Source organism: Melitaea cinxia, chromosome 30 (assembly GCF_905220565.1).
Source record: "Melitaea cinxia chromosome 30, ilMelCinx1.1, whole genome shotgun sequence".
Taxonomy (NCBI): Eukaryota; Metazoa; Arthropoda; class Insecta; order Lepidoptera; family Nymphalidae; genus Melitaea; species Melitaea cinxia.
The window spans coordinates 740,052-756,739 of NC_059423.1; the positions used below are offsets into that span (position 1 = coordinate 740,052).

General features: G+C 34.7%; 1 protein-coding gene across 2 annotated transcripts in view; it reads left to right on the plus strand.

Annotated features, from left to right (window-relative positions):
• Positions 1 to 16,688, plus strand: part of LOC123668289 — a 51,154-nt gene that overhangs the window by 25,974 nt on the left and 8,492 nt on the right. The window contains exon 2 of one of the 2 annotated variants that reach the window (XM_045602054.1): positions 1,120 to 1,432. In XM_045602054.1, coding sequence (XP_045458010.1) covers positions 1,228 to 1,432 — 205 coding nt within the window. In that variant the 5' untranslated portion in view covers positions 1,120 to 1,227. The remainder of the gene's footprint in view (positions 1 to 1,119; positions 1,433 to 16,688) is intronic. The other variant, XM_045602053.1, reaches the window with a different exon arrangement.

Here is a 16,688-nt window from a genome sequence, read left to right on the forward strand (position 1 = left end):
TGAAATTTTCCTTCTCCAGGACCCTGATGATTTTGAGCCAGGTTTATCCCTCGGTCGCCTTTTACGACCCCCACGAGAAGAAAGGGGTGGTGCTATTCTACTCGGCCGACACCACACGGCATTCAATAAAACAACTAGTTTTTAATGTGAGGAATTAATCTTTAATGACTGATAAACAATATAATACTAATAATCACAACCGAATATTTTTTTTTTCGAATTGTGGAGTGCTGTTGGCACTAGCGGCCTTTACAGCGCCACCGGTGAGAGATATACAATATTTGATTTAACTAAATCTACACGAAACATCGATAGCGCGATTTATTTACGATCAACGCCATCTGTGTTTCATTCTAAAAACTAATAAAATTAAATATACATTCAACAATTATTATAAAAGCAGTAACAGCGGTGTATTATCTTATTGTTATAAATTAAAATTAAAATTATAATAAAATTGGCTAGCTAACTTCACGTTGCTAAATTCTTCTTCGTTCACTAGCTTCAGAATTTTTTGTGACTATGTACGCGCGCATCGTACTATAACTCTCATCATTTTTACCTAACGTGCCAAAACAACTATAACTTCAAAATCATTAAACACAAATAACTTTTGACTTGAAAATGCTTACACATTCTTCGTGCTTCGTTTTCATACTTCATGAAAAGTCAGTTTTTAAGCTGTTAAGAATATAGCAATGTTTTAAAAGTCAGACGATATAAACATCAGTCAGTTTTTAAAATTACTGATAAAGGGCGTTTATAAGAAGGAAGAAATGATTTCAAACCTTTAGTCTATATTCAGACACTGAGACGTAAAGACGTATCCATATTATACTCGTGTAATATTATCCACAGTACTATCCTAATATACGACAGATATTGTCCATTCTAGCGTACTATTAAACGCGTGAAGTTGAAATAATCGTTAGATTTTTCTGAAATTTAACAATTTCACAATTTTTTCTTTTGTAAAAACCATTTATAAAAAGTCCGAAAAAACTTTAAAATATTAGCCGAACTGGTCCAGTCGTCATGGAGTTTTGCGCTTACAGTTAGCAACACAATTTGCGATTAATTTTTATTCCTACATATTTTATAATAAAATTAACACCACAGAGTATTTATTTACAAATAATTAACAACAGACTTATTCAAGTTATCCTAGAAGTTGTCAAAATTAACAGTTATAAAAATAGTGTGTCAAAATTTGTATTTGCGTAAAAAATGGACAATATTTATCGGAGAGTGAAAGACTGGAGTGGTCTGTCCAGAAAACCCGCGACTCCTGAGCTGAGTAGGAGCCAGTACTCCCTGGTCTCCACTGGGGAGCTGACTGCTGAGGCTCTCCAGGTGTGGCTGAAACTACCCAAGAAGATCAAGTATGATCCAGATTTGGAACCCTTCCAGAAGCGCTATGAAAAAGAAATTGGTAAGTTACTTTTCTTACTAATTTTGGCTAGGCTTTAGATTAAGAACCGCATTTTGAAGTTAGATAGGTTAGGGTTATTTTTTTTGTAACCAAATTATGTCGATAAACAGTCTAATTTGGTAGTTAGATAGGTTAGGGTTATTTTTTTTGTAACCAAATTATGTCGATAAACAGTCTAATTTGGTAGTTAGATAGGTTAGGGTTATTTTTTGTTTTTGTAACGTAATTATGCCGATAAACGGTCAAATTTTGAGCTTAGATAATTTGACGGTTCTTAATCTAAAGCCTTACCCTAATTTTTTCCAAATTTTAGCAAAATTTTAACCTCATAAAAAAATTACGTATTTGGACTGTATTTTTCACCTGTTATAATTTTTGTATAATATCTCTTCAGCCTGTAATATCCCACTACTAGGCATAGGCCTCTTTCCCCATGTAGGAGAAGGATCAGAGCTTAATCCACCACGCTGCTCCAATGCGGGTTGGCAGATATATTCCCTACTATGAGTAACGATCGCTATCAGGTGTACATAATAACAACCTTGACCGACGGCTTAACGTGCTCTCCGAGGCACGGTGGGGAGACCCACAAAGACTGCACAAACACCCAAACACCTGTATGGCCAATACAAATGTTTGTCATGTGCGGGGAATATAAATACAAATTATTATATCGTCAAGTACAATAACTTCTGTAATAAATGTTCGAAATAATTATATAATTACAATAACTAAAATACCAGATAAACATATTTAATACATTAACAATAACAATACATATAATAAAAATGTAAAGGGTCGCTGTCTGTACATGGAAGATATATGAGAAAAAATATTATTGGGACCTTTATCAACGCAAATAGCACCCAAAATATGTGTGTGTGTATTGTGTAGATATTTATTTAGAAAACAATGAATGTTGGAATTTCTATTTTTTTGTCTGTTGGTCTCTGCGTTTGTGCACCGCTAATCTCAGAAACGACTTATCCGACTTAGATATGGTTTTCACTAATATATTATAGTAAGCTTTGCCTTAACAATAAATGTTTGTGTCATGTCATTCGGTTCATAAATAAAAAAGTTATGCCAATTTACGGAATCACGTTGAACATGTAAATACCCAAACGACGGTGTTTATAATCCAAAATCAACCAAGAGATGTATCCAAAAAGTGATGTCCAGTCACTATTCCACGCGAACGAAGTCGTGGGCACAGCTAGCATACAATAAAAACATTCTATGAGAAAACCAATTCGTTACAATATGTTCTTTAGTTGTATGCGGCAGTTGGTATAAATATTTCATTTTATCGACACGTTTGTTTGGGCTAAGAAAATAGTATTGGACGGTTATGCAGAACGTTGCCAGTGTAGCTCGTATATTAAGACAAAGTCATTTAAAATAATTGTGTTTGCTCGCAAACGAAAAAAAAACCGACTTCAATTACATCGACGAGTAATATAACGTAGATCGACGAAAAAATAGTCAAGTAACTGCGCGTTATCAAAGATTACTCAAAAAGTAGTTATCAGATCTCAATATAATTTATATGTGACTACATGACAAACATCAGCTTTCGATTAAATTAAAAATTATTAAAATCGGTACACCCAGTAAAAAGTTATTGCGGATTTTCAAGAAGTTCCCTCGATTTCTCTGGGATTCCATCATCAGATCCTGGTTTTCTTATCATAGTACTAAACTAAGGATATCTTCTTTCCAACAAAAAAAGAATTATCAAAATCGGTACACCAGGTAAAAAGTTATTGCGGATTTTCAAGAATTTCCATCAATTTCTCTGGGATCCCATCATCAAATCCTGGTTTCCTTATCATGGTACTAAACTTGGGATATTTTCTTTCGAACAAAAAAAGAATTATCAAAATCGGTACATCCAGTACAAAGTTATGCGTTATAATACAACGTAGGTCGACGAAAAAAGCGTCAAGTAAAAACGCATTATTAGATATAGCTTGAAAAGTAGTTGTTAGATCTCAAACAAATTTAAATGGGACCAATTGGCACACACCACCATTCGATTAAAGGAAAATTTGTCGAAATCGCTCCACCCAGTCAAAAGTTCTGATGTAACATACATAAAAAAAAAAAATACAGTCGAATTGAGAACCTCCTCCTTTTTTGGAAGTCGGTTAAAAAGGGCTAAAATTTGTATTTTACGCGTAATGCGATCTATTACATCAACAGAACTCCCCATTCAAGTAACTCAGGATTCGAACACCTTATATAAAAAATTAATACTTAATCTATACTAATACTAGCTGACCCGGCGAACTTCGTATCGCCTAACAGTGACTTTTAAGTAGTATCACAAATCTTTTGTATGGGAGTATAGAAAAGTGTTGTTTTTAGACTTTTTCAGAAAATTCAATTTTTTTTTTTTATAATTTTTCTCTCCGTAAGAACTATCCTCGTACTTCAAGGAATATTTTAAAAAAAGAATTAGCGAAATCGGTCCAACCGTTCTCGAGTTTTGCGCTTAGCAACACATTCAGCGACTCATTTTTATATTATAGATTACGAGTATAAAGCTGAAGAGTTTGTTTGTTTGTTTGCTTGAGCGCGCTCAGGAATTACTGGTCCGATTTTAAAAATTATTTCAATGTTAGATAGCCCATTTATCGAGGAAGACCATAGGCTATATATCATCACGCTAGGACCTATAAAAACGGAGCACCAATTTCAAAATGTTTCAAAATTGGGGTTTTTTGAGAGCTTCCGCTGCGCGCGTGCGTAAACAGTTAGTTTTGTAAAAATAACGTATGACAGAATTGTTGACCCTTATAAGTTCCACGCGGACGAAGTTGCGGGCACAGCTAGTAAATATATATAAAATTCTCGTGTCACAGTTTTCGTTGCCATACTCCTCCGAAACGGCTTAACCGATTTTGATGAAATTTTTTGTGCTTATCCGGTATCTATGAAAATCGGCCAACATCTATTTTTCATCCCCCTAAATGTTAGGGGTAGTCCACCCCTAAATTTTTTTTTTATTTTTTAGACAAAATTTTTAATTTCTATTTTTTTATGATACAACATACAAAAATACATACAACCCTAAATTTTCATAATATATATGGCAAAACAACGTTTGCTGGGTCAGCTAGTCTTAATATATATAAATCTCGTGTCACAATGTTTGTCCTCAATGGACTCCTAAACTACTTAACCGATTTTAGTCAAATTTGCACACCGTGTGCAGTTTGATCCAACTTAAAAGATAGGCTATATTTTATTTTGATATATTATGTTATTATTATATTTCAGAAAAAAATAAGGTGATACGAAGTTCGCCAGGTCAGCTAGTAAATATATATAATTTTATCATCTAAAGCGTGTCATCGTAATCTTGACATTAAGAACTAAATCTTTCATCTTATCTTAGGAGAGGATCTGATCTCATTCGTCAAGATAAAGCGTAACATTAACAATATTTTTCATATATTATTTACACTGATATTATCAAAAGGAATTATTTGTTTTTTAGGCAACTTAAAAAAAAGTAGCAGCTGGTTCTCGACTCGATTGAATTTTTAATAATAATAATATTCTTTATTGCACACCATTAAAAGATACAAACAAAAGTAGTACAATTAGAGGGAGATGTACAAAGGCGGTCTTATCGCTGAAAGAGCGATTTCTTTCAGACAACCTTTGGGTAGAACAGGGCATATAAAAACGGGAATTTTCCATGTGTATTGGCTCTATAATTTTTTACCATGTTGTAAAATATAAAGTTTTTAAGTTAGTTACTGAAATAAAAAAAAACTCAAGGTTGCAGTTAACTTTTTTTACCCGTCGTCGTCGTTTTTTGCACCCGTCGATGTGCTAGCTAGATATAAATACTATATAGGCAAACGTAGTGTGGGACATCCTCCGGCCCATTGGACCGATGATTTACGTAAGATTGCCGGTGTAGGCTGGATGAGGATTGCGGAAAACCGGGATGTCTGGCGCGAACTTCGGCTTTCGGATTTTCGGAAATTCTTAGGATAAATGTATTTGAACTAGTTTTTTTATACAGCTCGGTCGGCAAACAAGCGTCCAGTTCACCTGATGGTGACCGGTTACCGTAGCTTATAGACATCTGTAACACCAGAAACATCACAAGCGCGCTACCAAATTCATCCCTAATCCTCCCCAGGAGCTCTGGTCCCCTTACTCACCAACAGAACACAGCACTGCTCGAAAGCAGTGACATCTAGCTGTGATCTTCTGTAAGGTCGAGGTACTAACCCCAATCGGGCTGCTCCAGATTTTGAGCAGGACATGTTCTGCTGTGCCCTATCTCAGACAAATCGCGCTCGAGGTGCTTCTGGTGTTGCAGCGATAGGCTATGATGACCGCTCACCATCAGGTGGGCCGTATTTTGTTCGACGAGCTATTTACGGAAGCTTATTGCGTTTATCTACTTTTGTCTCTGTACGATAATTTTGATAATATCGAATTGTTTCTGTATAACTTGATATAAATAAATGCTTACAGTGAACCGGTTTGTCTTGGAAAAAACTAGTTAACTTTGAAATCCAGTTCGATAACTGGATAGCATATGAATAATACAATGAAAAAATTTTGATAAATAAAAGTGTATTTAATCTAAATATAGAAGATACCAGTCACATTTGAACCGGTTATTGATATTGAAATCTGGTATTTATAACTCTATCATATAGATAAAAGTTTATATATAATTTCATTTTCACTATGAAACGTCACTTTATCTGTCAGATATTTGTATTCGTTACCTGTGGATACTAAAGTTGTAGTTTATTCGATTAGAGGAAACGATCCCTGAGGATCTGTTTTACCTCCTATTGATAATTTCTATTAGTTATCTATGTGTGAGATAGGCTATATCGGCTACCTTTGAAATAGGCCCTATTTCAAACTTAAGCCGTCAGCTCAGCGGGCAGGGGAACGTCCCACACTGCGTTTACCAAAACGCGGTCTCCACTTCAGGACCCGTCTACTCCAACGGCCATCGGTCCTGCGACACAGATGACCAGCCCACTGCCACTTCAACTTGCTAATTCTGTGGGCTATGTCGGTTACTTTCGTTCTCTCGCGGATAGTCTCATTCCTAATCCTATCCTTGAGAGAAACCCCAAGCATAGCCCGTTCCATTGCACGTTGAGCGACTTTGAGCTTGTGGACCAGTCCCTTCGTCAGTGTCCACGTTTCGGCTCCGTATGTTAACACAGGCAGGACGCATTGCTCGAAGACTTTTGTCTTCAAGCATTGTCGAATCTTCGAAGTGATGCACTACTAAATACACACGGTCCATAAACCATAAATAATTTTTTTTTACAATTTTTGTCTGTCTGTCTGTCTGTCAGTCTGTTTGTTTTGACTAATATCTGAAACGACTGGACCGATTTTGATGGGACTTTCACTGGCACATATCTGATGTTATAAGGAGTAACTTAGGCTACTTTTATTTTAGATATTTATTTATTTTATAACTGCGAAATGAACAATAACTTTTTCAATAGCTCCACGGGGACTAAGTCACGGGTACAGCTAGTATATACTTAAGTAGGTAAATAGGATTTGATGACTTAATGCTTTTGTAATTATCACAGAAGGTAACCTTACAATAACGAATAAATAGATACATAAAAATACAACTAAATATTACAAGTATGATCTAATTGATTCCAAAAATAGTTTGAAAAACAACTCTATGTGGTTTTGTCTGTTAAAAATGAACCCATTAACATGAATGAATACTTTGTTTAATTTTGTACTTAAGGAAAAACGTACTGTCCTTGGTCATGTGGTATGGTGTTGACATACTTTTTAGGTATAAGTAATTGGTTACATACGCTCGTCATTTGGAGTTACGTGTATCTTTTTATATTGTATATATACTAGTTGACCCCACAAACGTTGAACCCCCCTTATAACTTAGGGGTATGAAAAATAAATGTTGGCTGATTCTCAGACCTACCCGATATGCACACAAAATTTCATAAAAATCGGTCCAACCGTTTCGGAGGAGTATGTTAACTAACATTGTGATACTATACCTATACATATATATACGATATTTTGTTTCCTAAGTAGTCAACACTAAAACATCGATATGTTTGCCAAGTCAGCAATTTACCAAAAAATATAAAAATTAATCAATAAATTAAATCTTTGTATGAAATACACAATACCGAAGAATTATTTTTATAGATTTTAACCGACTTCCAAAAAAGGAGGAGGTTCTCAATTCGACTGTATTTTTTTTTAATATGGCCTACATATTAAAAAAAATCATCACTAACGAAATAATCTAGCAAAAACTTGAGTCTTATCGTAAAAAAAATAAAAAAAAGTAAAATTATTTCGAATTTATGATTTTCGTTCAAGGTTTTTGTTACAGTATTTTATCTTGCGTGTTATTTGAATAGAATTCAAACATGTACTATCTTTTAAGAGTTCTGTATAAATGTTGATCAAGCCTGTAACATCCCACAGCTGGGCGTAGACCTCTATCTCCATGTATGAGAAGGGTCGCTTAATCCACCACGCTGCGTCGCTGTGGGTTAGAAGACATATTTCCTACCATGTGTAACGATCGCTATCGGGTGCCTACGGGTCAGGTTGAAACAGTCAACTAATCATTATATTACGAGAATCTATAGTAATAATAATAATAATAATAATAATAATCTTTATTTCGGGACTAGCCCATATAGTGTTAGTAACAATGATGCTTATAATCTAATGTTAGTACAATTACATTTAAATAATTAAATAATTACATTTTAATAAATTTTGAATTAACAATAACTATAATAATATTTCTTAATAATAACAACAATTTTAAAACAACTAAAATGTACATTCCTTTTTTTTAAATATTATATTAATGTGAATTATAATTTAATTATTAATTTATTTACCATTTCATTATCATTATAGTAATACTAGCTGACTCGGCAAACGTTGTCTTGCCGCTTAACGCTATTTAAAAATAGGGGTTGGTGGTAGAAGGGTAAAAATTTAGGATCATATGTATGTTTCAACAACTCATAATGCCAAATCATAATAAAATGGAAAATAAATAATTTTACTAAAAAATAAAAATAAAATTTAGGGCTGGACTACCCTTAACATTTGGGGGGATGAAAAATAGATGTTGTTCGATTCTCAGACTTATCCAATATGCACACAAAATTTCATGAGAATCGATCAAGCCGTTTCGGAGGAGTTTAACTACTCGTACAAACACCGCGACACGAGAATTTTATACAGGATGTGTCGTAAATAGTGGATAATCCGTTAACTGGAGGTAGCCCTGATGTCGATCTTCAAGAAAATGTACTTTTTATATCAGGATTGCCAACACTGTGAAAATTATGAATATTTTTGTGTTTTTTCAAAAAATTCCTACCGCGACTGGTAATTTGGTCATAATTTTTACAAATTAAGGTATTTCAGTGTACTTTTTATTTTATTTTACTCGGGAATACTTGTACTATCTAATGAAATTACTATTTCTGGCATAATGTTTTCTAAACTTATAAAAATTAACATTAGAAGTTATTTTTATTTTTCTTCGTTACTTTTTGTCAAAATTTAACCATTGATTGTGAAAAAAAAAATGTACTGCACTAGAATTGCCCAGTATTTAAAAAAAATACTTAGTTTGTGTAGTTTCTAAAAAGGTATAACAATTAGTACTTGACAAGCAAAATTACTTTGTATGAGCGAAAGAGCTTATGACGGTCAGAAAGTTGATTTTTCACGTAATGCGTCTATGTCCGAATTTAGGCACCTTAACTTATTAATATCATTTATTCAATAAAAAGTGCTATTGTGTAACGTAATCTAGCTCATAGAATTGTTCAAAATTATAAAATTAATTTTAATTAAAGACTTGCGACTAACTTCATACCAGTTATTTCAAAGTTAAAACACACGTGAAAGAAGAACAAAGAAAAGGACTATTTGACAGGGGACTATTTGACTATTGTTCATCTAATAAAATGCTCCATCCCTATCACACTCACCAATTGTGAAAAAGACAGCCGCGGTCTTTGTTTAATACGACGCTCATATTTCTCTCTTTGTCAGTGTGATTTAATACGTCGCATGCGCTCTTCTTTACTGTGTATTTTCAACGCCTACAACTTTTTGATATTGGACTCTGTTTTGCTTTGTGATTTGGACGAATTGGATTCGGTGATCTTGACAACTTGGCTTTTCTTACGGACTTGTGAATTGTGCTGGAAACTTTTTTCTGTAATTTAACTGAAACATGTCTCGGTACACACCGACTGAATATGCAAACATGCATTTCATTTACGGCTTATGCAATGGCAACGCCAGTAGAGCTGCTGCACTCTACCGGGAAAGATATCCTAATGTTCGGCATCCTGATTACCGTGTCTTTATTCAAGTGCACAATTCACTTTGTGAAGGAAGATTTCCCGGGACTGGCTTAAGCAGAGCTAGCGAAGGACGGCCTCAACGACACAGTGAAGTCGAAGTGCTAGAATTGGTTGAAGAAGACCCTTCTACATCCTTAAGTCAAATAGCAAGACGTACCGGTATACCGCAGAAATCTGTACATAGGATTTTAAAAAGACACCAACTTTATCCGTACCATTACCAAAAGGTTCAAACTTTGATGCCAAGAGATGGTCCATTCAGAGTAACATTTTGTCAAATAATGTTACGAAAAATAAGAGAAGATCCAAATTTTTTCGACAAAATTTTATGGACAGATGAGTCGACGTGCCGGCGAGATGGATTTTTAAATTTACATAATTTACACAGTTGGCAACTTGAAAATCCGAAGCTGATACGTGCAGACAGAGCACAGCAACAATTTAAAATAAATTTGTGGACGGGAATTGTTGTTGGGAAAATAATAGGCCCATATGAGTTGCCAGTGACATTAAATGCTGAAGGGTATTTAATTTTTTTACAAAATAATTTACCTGAGCTGCTGCAAAACTTATCACTTGAGACAAGAGAAGGAATGTGGCTGCAAAATGACGGGTGTCCCGCGCATTTTGCTGTTCGGGTGCGGGAATATTTAAATGAAGCATACCCAGATAGGTGGATTGGGCGCTTGGGTCCAATTTTATGGCCGCCACGATCGCCTGACTTGAACCCCCTGGACTTTTTTTATTGGGGATGCATTAAGGAAAAAGTGTACAATAAAGCAGTGTCCACAGTCGAAGAATAGCGCACACGTGTGCAATTAGCCGCTGGTGAAATTGAAGCATCAGGCTATGCACGCCGTATCAAAAGATCATTTATAAGGCGATGCCGAGCCTGCATTGCTGCTAATGGAGGGCATTTTGAACATTTACTGTAATGTAATAAATGCGTTTTTATTATAAAAACCTTTGTTTTTTTTTTCTTTTTGCACATTTAACTAACACAAATGCTAATGACACAAAACGAACTTACCGACCGTCATAAGCTCTTTCGCTCATACAAAGTAATTTTGCTTGTCAAGTACTAATTGTTATACCTTTTTAGAAACTACACAAACTAAGTATTTTTTTTAAATACTGGGCAATTCTAGTGCAGTACATTTTTTTTTCACAATCAATGGTTAAATTTTGACAAAAAGTAACGAAGAAAAATAAAAATAACTTCTAACGTTAATTTTTATAAGTTTAGAAAACATTATGCCAGAAATAGTAATTTCATTAGATAGTACAAGTATTCTCGAGTAAAATAAAATAAAAAGTACACTAAAATACCTTAATTTGTAAAAATTATGACCAAATTACCAGTCGCGGTAGGAATTTTTTGAAAAAACACAAAAATATTCATAATTTTCACAGTGTTGGCAATCCTGATATAAAAAGTACATTTTCTTGAAGATCGACATCAGGGCTACCTCCAGTTAACGGATTATCCACTATTTACGACACACCCTGTATATTAGATAATAAAGTTGAAGAGTTTGTTTGTTTAAGCGCGCTAATCACAGGAACTACTATTTCGATTTGAAAACTAACTTTTGTTTTTGATAGTCCATTTCCTGAGGAATGTATACCGTGTATATAAACTACAGAACCGATACTACGCTTAGTCGACTCTAACTTGACTTATTTTTATCGTGTTTACTTTGGCACTACTGTTGTAGCCTTATCTAGGACTGTTAAGAATTTGATTTGAGTGACGTATTTTTATGACTTGTAGAAGTTTCAGTTGTCAAATAACGCCTTTTTATAGTATGAAGTGTGCCAAAAGATTGATAATTTTTAACCGACTTCCAAAAAAGAAGGAGGTTCTCAATTCGACGGTATTTTTATTTTTATTTTATGTATGTTACATCAGAACTTTTAACCGGGTGGACCGATTTCGACATTTTTTTTTAATCGAAAGGTGGTGTGTGTCAATTGGTCCTATTTAAATTTATTTGAGATCTAACAACTACTTTTCGAGTTATATCAAATAATGCGTTTTTACTTGACGCTTTTTTCGTCGACCTACGTTGTATTATACCGCATAACTTTCTACTGGATGTACCGATTTTGATAATTCTTTTTTTGTTGGAAAGGAGATATCCCTACCTAGGTTTTGTACTATGATAAGGAAACCAGGATTTGATGATGGAATCCCAGAGAAATCGAGGGAAACTCTCGAAAATCAGCATAACTTTTTGTTGGGTGTACCGATTTTGATGATTTTTAATTTAATCAAAAGCTGATGTTTATCATGTGGTCACATTTAAATTTTATCGAGATCTGATAACTACTTTTTGAGTAATCTTTGATATCGCGTAGTTACTTGACTATTTTTTCGTTGATCGTACGATTATTTGTATTACTTGTCGATGTAATTGAAGTCGGTTTTTTTTCGTTGGCTGCAAACGCAATTATCGACCATATTTTTTACACCTGTTACCTTATAAATTTTGATGATTCTATTATAATCGAAAGCTGATGCGTGTCACGTAAATCACATGACCATTTACCTTAACCATTTAAATTTGAGATATTTGATGAGATGGTGCCGCGTTAGCGCAACGGTCACAGCACTGGTTTGTGGCTGTTGCGCTGGCGGTTACGGGTTCGATCCCCGCACATGTCAAACATTTGTATTGCCCATTCAGATTTTTACCGTAGCCTGGGTGTTTGTGCAGTCGTTGTGGGTCTGCCCACCGTGCCTCGGAGATCGCGTTAAGCCTTCGGTCCCGGTTGTTATCATGTACACTTAACTGGGATCGTTACTCATAGTAAGGAATATATCCGCCAACCCGCATTGGAGCAGCGTTCTGGACGAAGCTCTGATCCTTCTCCTTCATGGGAAAAAACCAGCAGTGGTATGTGACAGCCAGCTTTTTGTCCTTAAATTGGTTCTTAGTGTAATTTTTTCGAATACGATGGAAACTGTCAAATCGAAATGTGTCTGAGAGTTTTGTCATTTCATTATATATTATATCTCCTACTATCTGTGCCTGCGACTTAGTTCGAGTGGAAGATTGTATCTAGAAACTCATTATTTTTTAACAAAGTGATCCTGATCCTGTGAGAACTGTGGGATAAAAAAGCATATGTTGCCAAGTGAGTGTTTTGCTCGCAAAATAACATATGAAATAGAAAGAATATTTGGCTATTTATATATAAGGTTCAATGTATGTTAGCCCACGACCTCCTCTATCAGTGAAAGTCCCATAACAATCGGGTCAACCTTTCCAACGATTAGCCCGGACAAACTGGATGACAAACAGACAGACAAAATTTGAAAATTGTTATTTGTGTTTTAGTATCCTATAAATAACACTTGAAAAAACACATTTATTTTGAAATCACAGAGACACTTCATTTTATTTATATCTATAGATTATCTAAATATAGTGACTCAAACAGGTTCTACGATATGTTTTTTATCTGTGTCCTTAGAAACATTGGAAATTGTTATCGGTCGCTACCCGCGGTATCAAGGTTCGATATCGTATTGATTGACACGCTGTATTAAAATTATCTAACCTAAGAGATGTTGTCCGTCTTGCGAACTGTCAAACCCTATTAGACACAAAGAATTTCATAAAAACCGGTCGAGTTATTGTTCAGAGAAGAATCGGCAAGAAACTCAGCAGTTATAATTTAAAAAAAAAAAAACAATTATTACAAATATAGACATGAATATTACAAAGTAATTTAATCAAATACCATATTTATATATTTTTAAATATCTGGGTTGTCTGGAAGAAATGGCTAATTAGCCATTAGTCCTCCCATTGTACTTCATTGTCTGTAATTGTGTGCTTTTGCAGCAGCATCTCCGGTGCGACAAAGCCAGCCCTGCGGTCACCAACCCGCAGCAGCGTGGTGACTATGGGCAAAACACACGAGTTATTTTTGGCGTTAACTTGTGGAGGCCTATGTCCAGCAGTGGACGCGATAGACTGATGTGTGTGTGTGTGTGTGTCTGTAACTATCTTTACCTATGCCTTGTTTGTAATATATTTGTGATCTACAATAAAGTATAAAATAAATAAAACATTTAATCAATCAAAATCAAAAGTCAATATAGTTTTATTGGCTTCAAAAGCACCTTCGAATCGTCATCTTACAAATTAAAGTTTTAAGAGATTACTATAGTCAAAAGTGAAGCTACCATCAATTCGGAATGTAGATTCTGCAGAGAAGAATCGGCAAGAAATTCCACAGTTACTGTTTTGAAAAAAAAAACTGTGTTTTATTACAAAATTGGTAATACCTTCCATGAAATACAGCGTCACTAAATCCATACAACCGTACCATTTATTTTTTATTTATTTATTTATTCTTAATGTACACCGGAATACAGACACATATAAAGAAAGATACAATAGAAGATGTACAAAGGCGATCTTATCGCTAAATAGCGATTTCTTCCAGATAACCTTTACCATTTATGTAATCCTGCACCGAATAATGAGAGTTTAGTTATTAATTTCTTTTTGATACCGATTTTAACTTTATTCTCATACAATTGCAGAATCGTTTGTGCTATTTGATTATACATGCGAATATCATAACCCTATATTATCATCAATTCGTCAAAATTGTCAACACCAGTATTTCCTGCTGATTAAATATTCATAATAAAAATCATGCGAGGTAAAGTCCCGTCTGTCAAAAGTCGGTGTATCTATATGATATGCTCTATACAAATAAATAAAATTGGAGTGTTTGTTTGTAATATTAAAATCACCGTTTTTTTTACTTAATGCATTTGAATGTATACACGGTACATATACCAAAATAACATTTTTTACAATTTTTGTCTGTCTGTCTGTCTATTTGTTCCGGCTGATCTCTGAAACGGCTAGATCGATTTCGATGGAACTTTCACTTGCAGATAGCTGATATAATAAGGAGTAAATGAGGCTACTATCATTTTAGATTTTTTTCATAACTCTGCGAACTAAACGATAATTATTTTGTTAAATTCTATGCTGACGAAGTCGCGGGCACAGCTAGTATTATATAAACAACGTAGCAAAACAACAACCACTCTGATGTAGTCGCCAAAACACTGCAGATTTCCGCTCGGAGTTGATATTTGAATATTTCTTTCCGGTCTTAATGTCTGTCCTCCTGGATCTCCCTGCAGTGCCTCGGAAGGCGTGTTATACTGTTAATTCTGGGAGACCTGATAGCGATCGCCTAGAAGAGAATATAGCCGCCAAACTATAAGGGACTATTTGTACAGGAAAGCCAAAAAATACGTCAATAGAAAAAGTATTATTAATAAAAAGACAGTAAATAATTGTTTGTTATCAGACAAAAATTAACCTACTTCAATTGACATTGAAATGTTATAAAAAGAGAAAATCATCAACACAAGTAGTCAAAAAAATAGTCAATCAAATACCTTTTTTTTTTTTTGAATATCATATCAAAAATTGATCGTTCCATAGCTTAATTGGCTAGAGCGCCGACACGGCAAGTCGGAGACGCGGGTTCGAACCCCGCTGGAGCGGTCAATTTTTGATATGATATTCAAAAAATGTTTAGAATTCCTAATGTGGGTAACACAAAAATAAAAATCTTAGATATTAAAAATAGCACGGTGTCGTCTCCTGTCAAAGATTTTCATTGTAATATGAAACTTTGAATAGTTACGGGTTTCTGTAAAGAGCTCACTATAGACGGCGCCACGGTTCGCTTAAACCGAAAATTAAAAATTATCATATCGAAAATTTCGCTCGAGCGGGTGCATCGTTCCATAGCTTAATTGGCTAGAGCGCCGACACGGCAAGTCGGAGACGCGGGTTCGAACCCCGCTGGAGCGGTCAATTTTTGATATGATATTCAAAAAATGTTTAGAATTCCTAATGTGGGTAACACAAAAATAAAAATCTTAGATATTACAATCAAATACCCATTATTAGGGATAGCACACTAAAAAATAATAATAATCAAAATTCAAGACTTCCTCGAAACTCTTCGAAATCGGTACACCCAGTAAAACGAGGTGACACATTATAATGAAACAACTTTTTCGGATTTTATCGCGGTTTATTAAGTTTTTTAGATGCCCGAGGTTTCGGAGACACAGCTCTTTTAACTGAGGTAGGGTACAGCAGGAATTTCTTGCTCAAAATATGGAGCAGCCCGACTGGGGTAGTACCTTGACCTTACAGAAGATCACAGCTAAATAATACTGCTTTCAAGCAATATTGTGTTCCTGTTGGTGAGTAAGGTGACCAGAGCTCATTGGGGATTGGGTCGGCAACGCGCTTGCGATGCTTCTGGTTTCGCAGGTGTCTATAAGCTACGGTAATCTCTTACCATCAGGTGAGCCGGACGCTTGTTTGCCGAACTAGTGATATAAAAAAAAGCATTCATGGTCACGGGAGGACTAGTCCAAGTGGATAACGAAAAAGTTGTGTCATTATAATGAGTGTAATTTGCGTAAACATTAGAAAAAAAATATGAGGAAACACAAATAAAAAAATACATTCGACTTTAGTAATAATAATAATAATAATAATAAATAAATAAATAAAAAATAAATAAAATAATATTCTTTATTGCACACCATTAAAAGATACAAATAAACTAGTACAATTAGAGGGAGATGTACAAAGGCGGTCTTATCGCTGAAAGAGCGATTTCTTCCAGACAACCTTTGGGTATTGGACAGGGCATAGAAAAGCCCCTTCCTTTGTTTAAAGTCAGTTAAAAAACCCATTATTACTCCTGCTCTGCGCGTAACAATTCTTAGATAAATTTAGCTATTACAAAATTCTACCTGTAGCGTCGAAACATCGAAAAAATCT